The sequence below is a fragment of the Haliotis cracherodii genome, unplaced genomic scaffold (assembly GCF_022045235.1).
Source record: "Haliotis cracherodii isolate W230 unplaced genomic scaffold, xgHalCrac1.p SCAF_5, whole genome shotgun sequence".
In the NCBI taxonomy this organism is placed as follows: domain Eukaryota; kingdom Metazoa; phylum Mollusca; class Gastropoda; order Lepetellida; family Haliotidae; genus Haliotis; species Haliotis cracherodii.
Genome location: NW_027266308.1, coordinates 50,143,003 through 50,161,596, shown reverse-complemented (window position 1 = coordinate 50,161,596; position 18,594 = coordinate 50,143,003). Strand labels below are relative to the sequence as shown.

The 18,594-nt window shown below is 41.9% G+C and overlaps 1 protein-coding gene across 1 annotated transcript; it reads right to left on the bottom strand.

Moving 5' to 3' along the window:
* Positions 1–3,874: 3,874 nt before the first annotated feature.
* On the bottom strand, positions 3,875–16,474 carry LOC139443728 (phospholipase B1, membrane-associated-like). The gene is made up of 13 exons (XM_071224658.1): positions 16,466–16,474; positions 16,013–16,073; positions 15,141–15,199; positions 14,444–14,511; positions 13,245–13,288; positions 12,618–12,723; positions 11,818–11,950; positions 9,754–9,911; positions 8,669–8,846; positions 8,151–8,249; positions 7,458–7,523; positions 6,127–6,289; positions 3,875–4,098 (listed from the first exon to the last, which is right to left on the bottom strand). Exons 1-13 carry the CDS (start codon positions 16,472–16,474, stop codon positions 3,914–3,916), a joined length of 1,329 nt encoding a protein of 442 aa, XP_071080759.1. The 3' UTR covers positions 3,875–3,913.
* Between the last annotated feature and the right edge of the window lie 2,120 nt (positions 16,475–18,594).

The following is an 18,594-nucleotide window of genomic DNA, read 5'->3' as shown; positions in this document are numbered from 1 at the left end:
TTTGCCCTGTTGCTCCACAACCGTTTGTCCGTTTACTTTGAAACCTTGCATGTATCTGATGCTTGAGCTGCTTGACATGTTATGTTCTTTGACTTTGGTCATTGGACACGTGGTTAGGCAACCATATTGGATTCAAGGTTTTCAAAGGGTGTATTGGGTACCTGTCTTCAAATACTATCTCCTCTGAATCCACTGCACGAAATGCTTTCAAACTTTCTGAGAATTGTCTCCATACAGAACACAACAAATCAGCATAGCCGTTTTTCGATATCTTTTGTAGTTGCGGCCATATTGGATTTTGATTTTTATCATTTTTTTCACCGAAATTTTACCTTTAAGATCATAGCTTGTAAGGTTCTTAACAGAAACTATTGAAAGATTGCATGAAGTTTTGAGACAATATGTAGCTCATTTTGTGCTGGGTTGCATACTGCAAGCACCACTGCTTGGTGTGGTATTATTTGATTTAAGTAAAAAAATCAGACTTGAGTACAAATACTGAAGGAAGCGCCTCATAAATCTACCATACACCCCCATTCACTGGCTTTGCAGATATCCAAGCGTTCTCCACAGCCTTGTTCAATATTGTGTGTACTACCCTTGACGACCAGGATCAGAATTGGCCTTTTTCAACCGATGCTTGTCTCAAGAGGCAACTATGCTTGTCACAGGAGGCGACAAATCCGATTGGGTGGTCAGACTGGCTGGCTTGATTCTTCTTTTCTCAATTGCCAATTGCTAGGGTACCTTATTTTTGACGGCGTTGTTTAAAGCAAACCATTTGCGGATTAGAATATGGTCGAGGTCGGAAATTGGTTTAGTACACTCTGGGAAACTGTGGCACACGCCAATTTGGTAATGTCCTGCAAACGGTGACTATCTTTTGATGGCGTTGGTACAAGCAAACCATATGCGGATTCGAACATGGTCGAAGTCAAACATGGGTTAAGAACACATTGGGACACATGTGGCGATGTCTTGCAAGTGGTTCCTTACATTTGATGGTGGTTGAACAAACAAACCATTTGAGGATTCGAACATGGTCGAAGTTGGAAATTGGTCAAAACATCCTGGGACACCCAGGTCAATTTAGTAGAGGTGATGTCTCACAAGAGGTTCTTTACATTTGATGGCGTTGGTACAAGCAAACCATTTGGGGATTCGAACATGGTCGAAGTCAAACATGGGTTAAGAACACACTGGGACACGTGTGGTGATGTCTCACAAGCGGTTCATTACATTTGATGGCGTTGGTACAAACAAACCATATGCGGATTCGAACATGGTCGAAGTCAAACATGGGTTAAGAACACACTAAGACACATGTGGCGATGTCTCACAAGCGGTTCATTACATTTGATGGCGTTTGTACTAACAAACCATTTCAGGATTCGAACATGGTCGAAGTTGGAAATTGGTTAAAACATCCTGGGACACCCAGGTCAATTTAGTAGTGGTGATGTCTCACAAGAGGTTCTTTACATTTGACGGCGTTGGTACAGGTAAACCCTTTGAGGATTCGAATATATGAACGAGGTGGGAAACAGATTTAGCACTTTATCTCAGCAATGCGACAGGAACCCGGGGCCCGGACGAACGCAGAACGCTAATCCGTTTGACTGGAGCCCAACTGACAAAGAAGTTACGGCCTGTTAAAGAGTCACCAAGCCGAAAGGCTGAAGAGTCCCAGTGTTAGCGTTTGATTTAATATTATTATTATTCCGCTGATTTTTGTACCAGAGCTAGAAAAATAACCACTGGCTCGATTTTGTTCACATTTTGTGTGTGTATGTGGACCTTTGGGTACTAGTGCCCGCCAAAAATCCAAGGCCGTAGGCCCAAAAGCCAAGGGCAGATAACTAAAAGAACAGAATATTTTGAAGATGTATTTCGCCCTATTGCTCAGCAACCGCTTATCCGATTACTTTGAAACCTTGCATGTATCTGCTGCTTGAGCTGCTTGACATTTTTTGTTCTTTGACTTTGGTCATTGGTCTCGTGGTTTGGCAGCCATTATGGATTCAAGGTTTCCGCAGTGTTTATTGGGTACCTGTCTTTAAACGCAAACAACTCCGAGTCCACAGCATGAAATGCTTTCAAACTTTTTGATAATTGTCTCCATACATAACACATCAAACTTTAATAGCCGATTTTGGAATTCTTTTTTAGTTACGGACGTATTGAATTTTGATTTTGATCATTTTTTCAACGACATTTTGTAAGGTTCTCCACAGAAACTATTGCAAGTTTACATGAAGTTAGTGTGCAATATGCATCTAATTTATTGTTATTGGTTGTATGCTAAAAGTAACACCGCATGGTGGTAATATTTGATTTATATTTGGGACACCCCTGGAACACGCCAATTTCGTAGCGGCGATTTCCGGTGACTATCTTTTGAGTTGGAACAAGCCAACCTATTATGGATTCGAACATGTTCGAAGTCGGAAATGGTTTTAGAACAGACCTGGACACCCTGGCACACGCCAATTTCCTTGCGACGATACCCTGCAAGTGGTGCCTACATTTGACGGATTTGGTTCAAGGAAACCGTTTGAGGATTCGAACAGGGATGTTTGGGCACAGTGTTTCTTGGAGCCCGCCATTGCTGCTTGCAGCTTTAATTATTATTATTATTATTATTATTATTATTATTATTTCCCGTTGTAAATATCATAGCAAGTAAGTAAGGCTACAACAGGTCAAAACGCATGAAGCGATACATCCGTTCACATTTATTAACCATACTTTGATATGGCACAGACGTGTAGGTTGCGATATGTTCCTTACAACTGATGGAACAGGAACTGACCGAATCCCACCCAACGTCTTCATGGTCAATATACTTTACTAGCAATGATAACTCCGGTAAATGATGTTTCCTTAAAGAGACAGTCAGCTTTTCATATATATCTCTCACTATTTGACAGTTTTGCTGAATGATTCCTGTTAAACACTGTGTGTCGAACTTTGATGTGTCGACGTTACGGTTGTCTCGAATAAAAGTTTGGCCACTGGGTATTCCTTCCTTATTCATCATTATTTAACCTTTGGTGTGTCAAATCAGTTGTGTCGAAGTTACGGTTGTCTCGAAGTCATTTTCCAGTATAAAAATATACTTCCAGCACAAACGTACTTTGATAAGGAATGGTTCCCGTATTGTGTTTGGCTTTATGTTTTGTTATGAGACCCGTTGGCGTTTATTACATTTTAGTTGGTATGAAATATCCGCTGAAGCCTTTCGATGTATCCTGCCTGTGTTTGTCAATTGTTCTTTAATCTGGCATTAGGTGAAGTGAATGAGTTACATTCCAGTTATATCAGGGCGTGGTAGCTCAGTGTGGGAGGAAAGCCCGAGGTGATGCAGGTCTGCCACGTTGGTACGTTTCACGAAGACGTGTATATGTATGGTGCTGACAAACCGGGACACATCGTCCAACTTAACTTGAAAGTTCGTGTTAGGAACGTTTATATTCTGATAGACCATATCGAAGTCTTTTAACATTAACAAGCATGAAATACTCATATCCCCCGCCAATATGCCATATCCGGTTGTGTGCATGGAAAGAAGATCTGCTCCGGAAAGAAGCACTACCTTTATGTTCAGTCTAAGTGAAAATCGTTGCCATGGAAACTCGAAAAATATTTTTTTCTAAAATCTCAAAACATCAAAAGGCACCATTTCACCACTAGACCTATCTATGTGCCAAGTTTGGTTAAGATAAGATGTTTTTTAGTTCTGCCCCGAAACGAAACGTGACGGACGGACGTATGGACGGAAGGACGGAAGGACGGACCGACAGCACCATTTCTATATCCCCCTTCCACTTCATGGAATAAGGCCTTTAGAAAGGAAATACGTCTCTGTGGCCGATTCAGATTTATTGGTCACTATTTACAGCATGTAAAAATATCACGACTGTATGTCTCGCTTGATGGAGTGCTGCTTGACGATTTTGGTCGCAGGGCTGTGTTTCTCCCAGACCGTCTCCTCATCCATTGTCTGGTACTTGTTGGCACCAGGACCTCGGCGTCTCTTTATTGTCCACAACAGCGTCAGTATGAACCCAACCCCCACCAATACGAGAAACGACGTTCCTGAAATAAACAACCGCCACATCAGCGACACAGGTGAGTGAGTGAGTTTGGTTTTACAAAGCTTTTAGCAATATTCCAGCAATATCACGGCCAGAAATGGGCTTCACACATTGTACCCATGTCGGGATTCGAACCCAGGTCTTCGGCGTGACGAGCGAACGCTTTAACCACTAGGCTACCCGACAGCTCCTCAACGACACAGAACACAACCTTGGCAGATGAAAGGCATTGTCCCTGGGAGTTTATCAGTATCGTCAACGTGGGTTCATCACTTGGTTGACGTGAATCATGACGATGGCGATTTGAGGATGCGGTTCCACATACTGTTCATGTCCATACTACTCAAAAGAAGTTAAAGAACACCAGATTCATTCATATTACTATTGTAAATCTGGCGTGGCATGACAGATTAACTACATTAATATAAAAGAATCGTGTGTCATTTAACTTCTTTTGAGTCGTATATATACACTACAGTTCAAGAAATGCAATGCACAACGATGCAGATCAACCCTAGCACTGGAGCAGCAAAATACACCACCTGGCAACGCCATGATATATCACCATGGTAACAGACACCTCCCAGGTGGGTGATGATCCTGTATAACCACTCTCAGCAGACATTGTCGCACCTGCCACCAATGTTTGATGTTCTTTATAACAATGCATTGGTGTGACTGGTGTCCTCAGACACAATATATTGTCGGTAACTGCTTCATACGGCATAGATATAACACAATACATAACTCAGTTCAGCACCTCTTGACAAATGGGGAAACCCTATACATTAGCGATATCTTTAGAATCATCAAGTCCAATTCTGCAGGTGAATGCGCTACTACCACTAAATATCAATACTTACCTATCACATCCTACTAAACTAATTCTTGTGTCCACTACCACTAATACTACAGCCACCAATTCTACAATAACATTAACTACCACTATCACAACAACACTTTTTAATGGACAGCAACTTATTTTATTCTTGTCTTGTTTATGTTCTCCCAACTTCTAAATGCACATCAAAGACTGTATCACAACTACTACTACAACTCCCACTACTCCCACCACAACTACTACAACAATTAATAACACCCTTACCATCGCTTCAATAAATAACAGCCCAATCACTGGATTGTCTGGTCCAGATTCGTTTATTTACAGACCGCCGTCATATCGCTGGAATATTGCTATGCGCGGCGTCAAACAACGACCAATCAAACAAATACTAGTAAATAATAGCGACAGAAACCCTTTCAATAAACATAAGAAATATCCGTTGTACGATTCCGACTAGGTCATCAGCAGGATATGTTTACCCTTTTCTCGACCACCTGGTGCTAACGCTGATTTTTAGTTATCGATTCACATTATTTTCACTACTTTGGCTTTTGGCTTGGACAGTGGAATCTGTTTCGCCAGATAATCGAGACTGATTGTTCCCTAGGGTTAATGTGATATGGTTTGTTCTCTGAGGTCAACGTTTCATAACGATGAATCAATGCCATTTAGTGACAATATCAGCTGTTACCCAGAGGGTGAGTGTATCCTGCCTTACCGATAATAACCAACCAACTTTACTCTTAATTTAAACACTAATACCACAGCCAGCAACTACGACAAACACTACAACCAACCCTACCAACAAAAACCCATCCTCGATCATCAAGTGTTTTTTATCTCCAGTTTATCATGATGAATAACCTAGACCCATTTGCTGCTATAGCTTCCATTGGAAGTGACGTCACCATCTCCGTCTGTCCAATCTCGCAGCCCCAAAATATAGCTCGCCCATAGTATGGAATCCTGGAAGTGATTCCATACATGAGAGTTATTTGATTGAACGGCATTTGTAAGCGACGTGGCAATCGAATCGGTATCAGATTTGGTAGCGATTGGGTCCATGTTAATTCTCACGATAGAATTAAGATAAAATATACTGGCTAATCGAGGATGATGAAACAACCACCCACTGATGGTACGGCTCACTACACTATTTCACCCCCAGCAGTATCAGCGACGCACCGATGGCGACTGTGTGGTCCTCTGAGCCCCCGTTGTTGGTGCCATTAATCTCCTCCTCATTCGTAGAGTCCCCCTTCACGTCGCCAGTCAGCATCGGGCCGTCTCTTCTCACCCCACCTGCAGTTGCGTTGCTGTTCTTACGGGTAAAGAAGAACGGAGAGGCCTGGAAATACATATATACAGTCAAACACTGTTGTGTCGAACTTTGATGTGTCGAAGTTACGGTTGTCTCGAATAAGGTTTTGGCCCTGGGTCCCTTCTTTATTCATCATTATTTAACCTTTCATATGTCAAATCAGTTGTGTCGAAGTTACGGTTGTCTCGAATAAGGTTTTGGCCCTGGGTCCCTTCTTTATTCATCATTATTTAAACTTTGATATGTCAAATCAGTTGTGTCGAAGTTACGGTTGTCTCGAATAAGGTTTTGGCCCTGGGTCCCTCCTTTATTCATCATTATTTAAACTTTGATATGTCAAATCAGTTGTGTCGAAGTTACGGCTGTCTCGAATAAGAGTTTGACCTCAGGGTATTCCTTCTATAATCATCATTAGTTAACCTCTGATGTGTCAAATCAGTTGTGTCGAAGTCACGGTTGTGTCGAAGTCTTTTTCCAGTATTAAACATGAACTTCCAGCACAAACTTACTTTGATAAGTCGACATTTATTTCATTTTCTCGTTTGTTTGTCGGATATGTCTCGTGTGATTCGTTCTTCAAACCAATCGGTAAATGTATGCCGAGTTCATGTTTCGATTTTGTCGAACTTCTGAGAAGTATTCACGTAGGCCCCTTCAACTTCGACACAACGGTGTTTGACTGTACAACGTTCGAATGTGCTCAAGCGCAAAAACATGAAACATGTACAACCACGACCACTTCTTGAATTGAGTCAATTGTCAATTGTCTTATCCAATGGAAACTACGGTGGCCCATAAGGGACATGGAGTCTGTTTTTCAATATTTTGATATTTCACATACTTTCATCGTAACCTTTTGTGTGATACATCGTGTATAAAAACAACAGAAAACATGGAAAATGTACTTTCAAGTAGCTATTGAATCGCTGAAATGTGAAGCAAAAATGTCAAAAACTAAAATGAAAATGTCAAAAACCAAAACGAAAATGTCAAAAACTAAAATGAAAATGTCAAAAACTAAAACGAAAATGTCAAAAACCAAAACGAAAAAATGTCAGAAACTAAAATGAAACCAGATAAAACTATATCCACCGCGGTACAAATATTATGGGCCACCGTAGGAAACATAATGTATAAAGGTCAAAACTGTTTGACTATGGGATCTAACATATGTAAGAGGAGAAGCTGTCATCACCTCAGATGGACATTCAATAGGTTGGCCGGGAGTCCAGCTGACCCGCTTGCCTCCTTCCCTCTCGATCTGTAACAAAACATTCACGTGTCTACAGTTATGCGCGGTTGGATACACTGCTCTACAAATGCTAGGGATACACATATAACAGTAACAAACAACAAATGCATTTAATAAGACCCGGGTGAGTTTTATTTTGTCCTCTAGTTCTTTGTTCGCCAGGCAAAATGCTCGACGATACGTGAGTAGTGTTGTTATGTTAGTATGTGGGGTGAGGTAGAACGGGTGGTAACTTTGCGTTCAAAGTGTATTTATTTATAGAGCGACGTGCACGTGTGTGTGTGTGTGTGCGTGCGTGCGTGCGTGCGTGCGTGCGTGCGTGTGTGTATGCGCGTGCGTGCGTGTGTGTGTGTGTTTAACATGGATACCATACTCAGGGACATCATAGCGGCTCGGAGCCTTGTTTTCCCCCATTATTCCGAGTGTCAGGTAGGGAAACAACAAAAATCATATTTTTACTTCTTCTGGTATGGCGATAGAATCACCGACCTTCCGCTCTCTTGGCAGAAGCTCTATCCACTAGACCACGGAGGCGGTGTATATTACTGTATATTATTATAGGTTACCCAGTTGGTCATGGTAGGGACGAAAGTGATACTTTATATATATGTAGGGCGCAAAACAACATTCACTCACCATGTTGTCCCATAGACTATTGGCAGCAGCAGCTTGGCCCTTCCTGCTTAAGTGGAAACAGTCCGGCGCGAAGAAGCTGAAGTCAGGTTTGCCGTCAGCCTGGAGGAGAAACACCCTACATTATTATTTACATAACTCCGTACATCTCTAACATGGAATCTGGGGAAAAAAATCATCATCATTATCATCATCATCATCATCATCATCATCATTATTATTATTACATCTAAGTGAGGCGTTAAATAACAAACAAACAGAACAGCGTTACTGCGGTCATGCATATTTTAAACAGTTGCCTAATGCTCAAACTAAACATACACTGATCTGCTGATTTCTAAACATAAGTAATGATTAGCCTGTAGAACACTGGTTACCGTACAGAAAGAAAATTTCATTGTTAAGTTTTAAGGTCACATGATACTGTAGGTCTTCCAGCCAATGGGTATCGCTCGATAGCTTCCATCATCTTTCATTTCATATTAGTGTGTGAGACCACTGTACTTCCTGTTTCGCCCTACCGTTCTTGGCAGGAATGTTTCCTTGAGGAATGGTTGCACTACTACAGTGAAGTCGTCCTTGATGTCGTAACGGCCAGTACTGACCAGCTGCTCTGTCTGAGAGTGGTACCCATTGGTCGTCTGGACAATCAGCTCCTCCCCCTCCGCGCCGTCAGGGAACGCCGCACACCGGCACGCCCTGCCAATATCAAAATCATATTCACGGACAAGCAATGTCAACAGAAGTATCCCATTCATGGACACGCGGGGCATTATTAACATTATATTCACCAACTCTCCACGCAATATGAATAGCATATTCACGGACAAGCAATGCGATATATTAAACCATTATAATGACCTAACGTTACTGTTGGTGCAGTTGATTTTGAGCCAGAAATTAATAGTCCATTCTGAAAGTGCATTTTACACAAGGAAAACATAACTATAGAACATGTGACTATGCAAAATTATAGAGAAATTATATATCAACCATAGCATGGTTAGAGTCGGTGAGGTGAGGTGAAATGGGGTTTAACGTCGCGTCCAAGATTATTGCACTTATATAGCAACGTGCATGTACGTGAGTGTGTTTGTGTGTCTGTTTGTACTAGTCCGGACTGATGCCGATTTATAGTGCTAGCACACTGAGATACCATGCCGCAGTTTAACATGAATACCCCACTCAGACACAGTATACTGACTCCGGGCCGACCAGTCCTTGTTTTAGCCCCTTAATGCTGAGCGCCAGACAGGGGAACAACAAGTATCATCTTTTAGCGTCTTTTGGTATGACGCGGCCGGGGATCGAACCCCGAACTTTCCGCTCTCCGGGCGGACGCTCTACCATTAGACCACGGAGGCGGTCGTTTGAGTCGGAGAAATCACTCGAATCTGTTGATTCCGGGAATCAACAGATTCTCAAGATTTCTCTATTACTGAATCCACGGACACGCAAAATGTATATCATTGTCACAGATAGGCAGTGCTAGCCTATTCACGGCTATGCGAAAGGGGGGACGTTGCACAGAAGACAGCGTAATTATCATTCATAATTATTCGTTCACATGAAACATAACTGACAAGTGCATTGGTCATGGACTCACACGTGTAGGACAGTACAGAGCAATCCCTTGTTGAGATCTTTAGCGATCTCCACGTTGATCGTCTCTACCAGGTTGACTAACACCCTGGGTACCTCTGTTTGAAGCAGGTCCAGAGCGGCGATCACAGACTCGATATAACGATCGGGGCTATGCCCTTCCTGAGGATATATAACATAAAGTGTTTTCATTCTGGTTTGTGCATCCTAAGTTAATGAATTAATGTATGATATATGCCACCTCAGGAATTGCAAGTCATGTAGTGCGCCATGATATTATTAGAAGATTGTAAAAAATTACTTGGGTTCAACGCCACTACCAACAGCATTTTAGTACCACAGCGTCGGTTATGTCTTGAGGGAAGCCCATAGATGAGCAGGATAAACACGTTTATTGCCCACAGGGCTGGAAATAACCGAGTTCCTAAACATCGTACTGGCGCAAATATCACTTCATGGGAATTAGTGTATTGTTAACGTCATCCGGTCGGCATTGTTAATGTGATTCGAAATCTGACGTAAGGCCGAAATGACGTGACGCTAGAAACGACGTTATAGCTGAAGATTGTTGACGCCATTCCAAAATTGTGTTTTTCTAAGACGGTGGTCGCGATCTCTGCATTTTTCCAAAGGTGATCTCAAAATGATTGAGAAATAATGAGTAATAAGAAATTACTACACCCGCATGCGTGTCATACTGCTTGTACGAAACTCTCACTCGGGAAATACAAGAAAACAAGACACTCGTTTCGTACAATCAGTATGACACACACGTGCTGGTATAATAACCTCTATTTATCATCCAAAACTGATATCGAGCTATAATAAAAATATAATTCCATTCCAATGCTTTGAGAAAATTGTGACGTCATACATAATCATGACGCCACAATTAAATGACTTCACTAATCTCCCTGCCGCTGTGACTGATAAGCTGCACCTTGTACACTTAATTCACTGATTGGTCCGCCTCTGGTTTAACGCCGCACTCAGCAATATGACGGCGGTCTGTAAATAATCGAGTCTGAACGAGACAATTCAGAGATTGACATCATGATAATTCACTTCTATAACAGTACTAACTGAAAAAGAAAGATTGTGGATGATAAATAGAGAATATAACGCGAATGTCTTTTGATATCAAATATATCGCCGCGAGTCAACAAAAGTTTAACTCGGAGGACTCCGGTTAGCAGCCTCCAAGTTACGTCATCGTTAAAGCTATTTCGTTTCCTTTATTGATTCAATCCTGAACAAATGCATTTAATGAATATAATTAACTAGGTATTGATAGTATATAATGTATTCTGATATGTGTAATCTAACTTTCGATTACTATTATATATTGTACATACTTTCAGATACCCCAAGGGAATATTTCCGGATCTCTCATGTGATGTCTCCCATGAAAGCTAGTTTAGGATGATAAATAAATGCTCGCCCTTGTGTTTTTTTATGTCAGCACTCGTCAACACTCGTCAGCACTCGTCAACACTCGTCCGCACTCGTCAGCACTCGTCGATAAAAGTCGGCAAGCCTCGGAGTTTTAAACTTTCATTAATTCTTGTTGATATATTTGATATCAAAAGGTACAAGGGTAAGATTCTATATTTATCTTTTTGACGACGAACACTGGTATCATTCCGAGAAACCAAGTGAGTGAGTGAGTTGAGTTTAATGCCGCTTTTAACATTATTCAAGTCATATCACGGCGTGTCAGCTAAATGTGGGAGGAAAGCCCGAAGTGATGCAGGTCTCAGACGTTTACCACTTCGGTGAAACCCACAAGCACGGTATAGTGCTGATAAACCTAGAAACATAATCGGGGCAAACCAGGATTCGAACCCACAATCATAGGTTTCTGGCGTGCCCAAGAGACGCAACTCTGCACAGCGAATCGCGGCGCCGTAGACGACTGAGACGCCCGTCACCTCTCCGACAAACCAAGGCTCATAATTGGGGCTAATAATGAAAATACGAATATCAAAAACGGAGGTGAGTGTGAACATTCATAAAAGAGGAAAGAGACGTCTGATAAAAAGTGTCCTGGTGTGGCTACCAGACTCACCGCATCAGTGCAGACATCACAGATGTCGTTCCCACCAGTCATGATCGTGATGACCTTCCAGTCATTCTGAACGTCTATCTCAGCGTCATTGTTCATCCGGTCTATCAAAAGTCTTGCCTGCTTCGGGAGATCCCTATGATGACAACACGAAGACATCTCACATATACCACCTGTACAACTATTTTTTTACACACCTATCAAATACATGTCTTCTGCAAATTATATGTGGTGTAAGGTGAGATTTATTTGTTTTGTAAGCAGTACAAACGCTTGTGTAAGGAACATCGTATTTGGCAATGTAATAGGGTCGAATGGCGTTCGGTATATCACCAAGTGACTTTATTACATGAGTGTTTGTTATTTAACGCCGCACCCCAATATTCCAGGTATATAAGGGAGGGATGTAGATAACCAAGTGTGGACCAGACAATCCGTTGATTGATATCATGAACAACGGCCCGCGCATTCAGGGCACGATGACATGCAATCAACCAAGTCCCCAAGCCTGACCACCCGATCCATTTGGCCACCTCTTACGAAACTTTATTGCATGTCGTACTCGTGAGGATACGGGTTAGAATTAGTCTTCGGCAACACATGCTTGTCATAATAGGATCGGGTGGTCATGGTCGCTGATCGACGCTCATGATGTCAATCACTGGATTGTCTGGTCCAGACTCGATTATTTACAGACCGCCGTCATATAGCTAGAATATTGCTGAGTACGGCGTTAAACAAACATATTACATGCCCTACTCGAATATGTCTACTGTCCACAAAGACGAGGTGTTTCTACATACGCCGCGACGCTACCAGTATCGGCAACGTTCAGGTGAGCCTTGTCCTCGCTGTCTCCTTTACCAACGGAGTACCCCTTTAAGTTGGGATTGTATCTCTTGAGGATGTCTGAAAACAACCAAGGATGAACATTTCGTTTAGAGGAAATCAGTAAAACATTTTTTCCATTGCATGTCGTTTATCGACACCCTACCACCGACTACAGTAACTACAGTACCGCCGATCAATAAGAGATTTGACCTGTCCAGACTCGATTATTTTCAGACTGGTTGAGATGAAGTAATACTTTATGTATATGATTAAGTCGGAACACCCGTGAAGATCCGGAATAGAACTGGTTACAGCAACCAGTGCATGTCGTAAAAGGCGACTAACGAGATAGGGTGGTCAGACTCGCTGACTTGGTTGATGCATGTCATCGTATCCCAATTATGAAGATCGATGCTCGTAATGTCACTGGACTGTCTGGTATATGGTTCAGACTCGATATTTACAGACCGCCGTCAAACAGATGGAATATTGCTAAGTGCGGCGTCAAACAACAAACAAACAAACAAACACTCCAACCGAATATCCAAACTTCACAGACTAAAACTATAATGCCCGGCCTCGGACAGCATGCTACTCACTCGGTAGTGTTTCCTGGTCCTCATAGGTTCCGTCTCCGCCAATGCTGAAACACCAACCCGTACACATGGAAAAATGTAAACCGCAAGACCCACATAACGTGCCGTGGTCGAGAGGGGACATCGGTTTCTCGCCTTCAATTACAGCCGCGAGAAAGCGAGAGAGTGATACCATGAGACGAGAAAGCGATGGCACGAGACGAGAAAGCGATATCATGAGCTGAGAAAGCGATATATCGAAAGCGATGTCACTTCTTGGCCATCATAATAACGTCATTCAAAATGAAAAATAACACAGTCGGGTGGATATAACATAACTTTTAAATTATTCGCCATCATAATAGTTACAAATCAGGCAATACGTCAGTGCATTTTATACATTTTCAACAATTGGTTAGCTACTTTTTGTACTTCCGTTTTTGTTAAATGTCATGTCATGAAAAAAATCGGGTGTTCTTTAACTTCTTTGAGTAATATATATCTTGCATAGAGCGAGCAGGTAGTATTATTTTTGTTTTGGGGTAATTTGACTACGGTTGGTCGATATTTAAAACGAGAGTAAACGACAATTTAATATCGATTAGGATCAGATGGCTCTCTTGTTTATCCAATAAACTGCAAAACTTCCACATGATCTAATTTCCAAATCACAATTATCTTTATTCAACTTTCTTGATAGCAGGATTGAAAAGACTACCGATACACATATACAATGTACACATTTTTTATGCAAAGTCATTTGGGAGATGACCGATTACATATCTTAATTGTATCTCACGATTCTATGTGCAGAGTTACGACCCTTATCTGTTCCAGGATCTGCCGGTCGTTGATTCAAATCTCAAATGATGATCTCTTGTCTACAAGCACCACACCATACCAATCTATGTAATACCATACCAGCACCATACCAGCAACATACCAGCACCATACCTGTGGAGTTTGCTAACGACAGATATAACAAGCGACACATAAGGTCGCCATGGCTTAAACCCCAAACAGCTTTACACATCTGACAGCACTTTACAATTTTTGTCTTTACTGTAAGTAATATAGTTCCTTATCGACGGAATGGCTTGTGTTCACTTTATAAGAATTAGCACATATGCAGCTATCATCCTTAATTAATAATCGCGATATTTCCAAGTTCTATATCAAGTGTTGAGGACTAAAGGTGTGTGACCAATGGCCGAAAGCCTCACCTCCAAGAGAGTCCCCGGTACTCGGTGAGGACCCCGAATATGTTGCTGGCGTCCGCCCCGAGGGCCGCCTAGAATATAAGGACAGGTCATTGTGTGGTACTGTGAAACATCTCTCTCGGATTTCTTCTCTCCTCAACAATTATGAGTTATAGGTTACTTGTGATATCTTTTACAGAGGTTATAATGTGACAAAAGGGTTTATTTTAATATTTTCCTAAACATGTCTTTGATTTTTAGATGTAGGTAAGTGCCAATAGTTGGTACATGACAATGTTATATTTGGTTACGGTAGAATGTCTCTTAACTATTGCAAAAGTTTTTCTCTGCTTGATCCCCAAATGAGGCTTACATTATCATTTTATCTTTAGCATCACTGGGTTTTGCTACACATTAAACTTTAGTGGTAGTTATAACATTGGTATATTGTGCAGAAAGGGAAGTCCATTGTGACGTAATTATGTCACGTGTTAATTAAGTTCTTCCAGTCCTAGAGTATCGCTTTAGCAATATTTCTGGACTTGTTTGTCCTCACAATGCATACAGTATTCTCAATGGAACAGTTTTGGTGGTTATAGTTTTTAAGGAGCGATTAATGAAATGTTTAAATGAATACAGATTCGTGTTCTTGCACTTATCTTCCCTAAGGTGTAAGGGGGGAGGGGGGGGGGGGATTTTTGTCCTGAACGGCACAGCTCACCGTGATGGAGTCTCCCAAGGCTCCAACGACCTTCACGTCCCCCGGCCGCAGAGCGTGAACTGAAACATCGGTGAGTTGAAACTATGGTCAGTATTCAAAACAACCACTAAGGTTAGTTTTCAGAACAAACTTCAGACAGTATTCAGAACAAACTACAGTCAGTATTCAGAACAACCACCAAGGTTAGTTTTCAGAACAAACTACAGTCAGTGTTCAGAACAAACTACAGTCAGTATTCAGAACAACCACCAAGGTTAGTTTTCAGAACAAACTACAGTCAGTGTTCAGAACAAACTACAGTTAGTATTCAGAACAAACTACAGTCAGTATTCACAACAAGCTACAGTCAGTATTCACAACAAACTACAGTCAGTATTTACAACAAACTACAGTCAGTATTCACAACAACCACCAAGGTTAGTTTTCAGAACAAACTACAGTCAGTATTCAGAACAAACTACAGTCAGTATTCAGAACAAACTACAGTCAGTATTCAAAACAAACTACAGTAAGTATTCAGAACAACCACTAAGGTTAGTTTTCAGAACAAACTCCAGTCAGTATTCAGAACAAACTACAGTCAGTATTCAAAACAAACTACAGTCAGAATTCAGAACAAACTACAGTCAGTATTCAGAACAAACTCCAGTCAGTATTCAGAACAAACTACAGTCAGTATTCAGAACAAACTACAGTTTGTATTCAGAACAACCACTATGGGTTGCATCGCGACTTGAATATCAAGACATCCTATTGCAACGAAATGCATCGTTACTGCCTTATGGAGCACCAGATCCAATTCATTTTAATAAATATATATTTGTTCCCCAAATTAAGAGTTAATATGTCGGTAGAACACAAGAACACATTACCTGATGTGGGTACAGTCGGAGACGGGGGGTACACGGTACAGGGGAAGGGGGCGCCCGCTACCTGTACAAGTATATTGGTGACTTGAAAACAAACATTGAATCTGCGGATTATATCGCAGACTGAAATAAAAACACGACTGTGTCCTGTAGGCGAAAGAATAAGACATAAGCGTTGGGAAAACACCGGCGAGGAGTTAATACCAGAAAGTGTTAGCATGGCAGCGATATATCTGAATATGAATACTTCTTTGTCTGCACTATTTTTATTAAGTAATAATAGATGATTCTATGTCTGTCGAATCACAGCTAAAATATATATAATCCCCACATTTGACCAAATATTGAATGCATGGCTTAATGTGCAGTTCAAGTGGTATCTAGTAACTGGGTTGGGTGCCTCTTCTCCCTTATCACTTTATAATACAGCTTTATCTGGGAAAAGGGCAACACTACACTGTACATGCCTTGAGTTGGCGCTGATGTTCCTCTTGTGCTTTCATCATGCTGACGTAGGTGGCGTTGTTGGACACAGACTGGATGTAATCTTTGTATCGCTTGATGTACTCATTGTGATCTGTCCGCAACAATATGTTATAGTGAGTGAGTGAGTGAGTATGGTTTGGCGCCGCTTTTAGCAATATCCCAGCAATATCACGGCGGGGGACACCAGAAATGGGCTTCACATATTGTACCCATGTCGGGAATCGAAAACGGGTCTTCGGCGTGACGAGCGAACGCTTTAACCACTAGGCTACCCAACGCCCTCAATATGTTATAAAATAATTACATAGGAACTGTTGACTGGAACTACGAGGTGGATGGTCCATTCAGAACCTAATTATGATGGACTGCATTGGTCGAGAGGGTTGGTAATTACTTTAAACATGTTTCCCCTGCGCGTTCCAAACACTTCTGCCGACGACGCTGGGGTGGCTGGATCCCACTGGTGTAGCAGGCTGCCTTCTCGTGGTGTAAAATGTCCTCCACAGCAGAAATGATGTCATCAGCATTTGCATAATGCATGCCAGACATCGCTTTCTCCACGTTTTTGAAGAGGTGGAAATCTTACGGTGCCAAATCTGTCGAATACGGGTTCAAACCAGTCGTGCATTGCAGACATGACAACAGCACATGTGCTTATTGTCCTGGTGAAACAACACACCTTTAGTGAGCTTCCCCGCGACGTCTGGCCTTGATATTCTCACTCAGTTGCCTAAGCAGGTTACCATAATACTGATAATTAATCATGTGTAAATTATATGTAAATGATCTAAGTAGTCCACCAGTAGGAATCCCAGAAAACCGAAGTCATCACCTTGCAAGCTGATGGACAGACTTTGTCTTCTTCAGAGGAGGCATTATATGTTTCCACTGCTGGTGTTTAGCCTTTGGCTGATAGTGGTGAACCAAAGACTCATCAATAGTTACAGATAGCTCAACTACATCAGCTTGGTCTGCTTCATCAGCTGGGTCAACAGCAGCCAGAAGCCATGGAGCCCAGCATGCTGAAAAGTTTGTCATGTCCAGATCATTCCTAGAATTCTCATCTCCTCTTAAGATAGATTTCTTCTGTATTGGTTGTGTGACGAGTGGTAAATTACATATCAACATTTCCCTGATGAGGGGTCAGTTGAAGGTCTTCCTGGTCGAGGGTCATCATCGAGGCTCTTGACCTCCGCTGCCCACCGCTTAACAGTGGTGCAGGAAGGAGCATCATTGATGACGTGGCGGTAGCCAATTTTATCCATTTCATCACTGAGGGGCGGTCGGGTAGCCTAGTGGTTAAAGCGTTCGCTCGTCACGCCGAAGACCTGGGTTCGATTCCCGACATGGGTACAATGTGTGAAGCCCATTTCTGGTGTCCCCCGTCGTGATATTGCTGGAATATTGCTAAAAGCGACGTAAAACCATACTCATTCACTCACTCACCATTTCATCAATAGATAATATCTAGTCACTTTGATGCCTGCAGAAGTGTGCTGCCTGGTTGTGTACTTGGTTCAAACAGTTCAGGTGTACGATGTTGCCTTCGTAGTTAGGTTCAGAACTTTTCCACCACCTCACGTACAACTCCCAAAGAACATACTTACCATTTGAACACCCACCCAACGGAAGCCAAGGGGAAACAGTCGCCATGCTTGTCACAGGCAAATGAAATTGGGATCGGGGATCCAATATGGTTACTGCATATGCATATATACTTGTGTTTGATTTAACGCAGCTCTCAGCAATATTCCAGCTATATGACGGCAGCCTGTAAATAATCGAGACTGTGCCAGTCAAACATGTGATTGATATTAAGAACAATGATCCGTGTCGTCGATGTACTACGACTATGACCATCACATTTATTTTAGTATCCCAGATATTGCTGATGGTCAACACGGCGTATCAATATTATGATATACTAGCCACATAATGAAACTGTGCACGGAGAAAATATAGATATAAGGGCACACCGTCCATATATGAAATATAGGTTTGAACACAGCAATTATTGGAGACATTCAAACGCTCATGCACGTGCCATGCGATATGACGTCATTGATGGGGGCCTATGGACGTGCAATGTGTTACTGCAC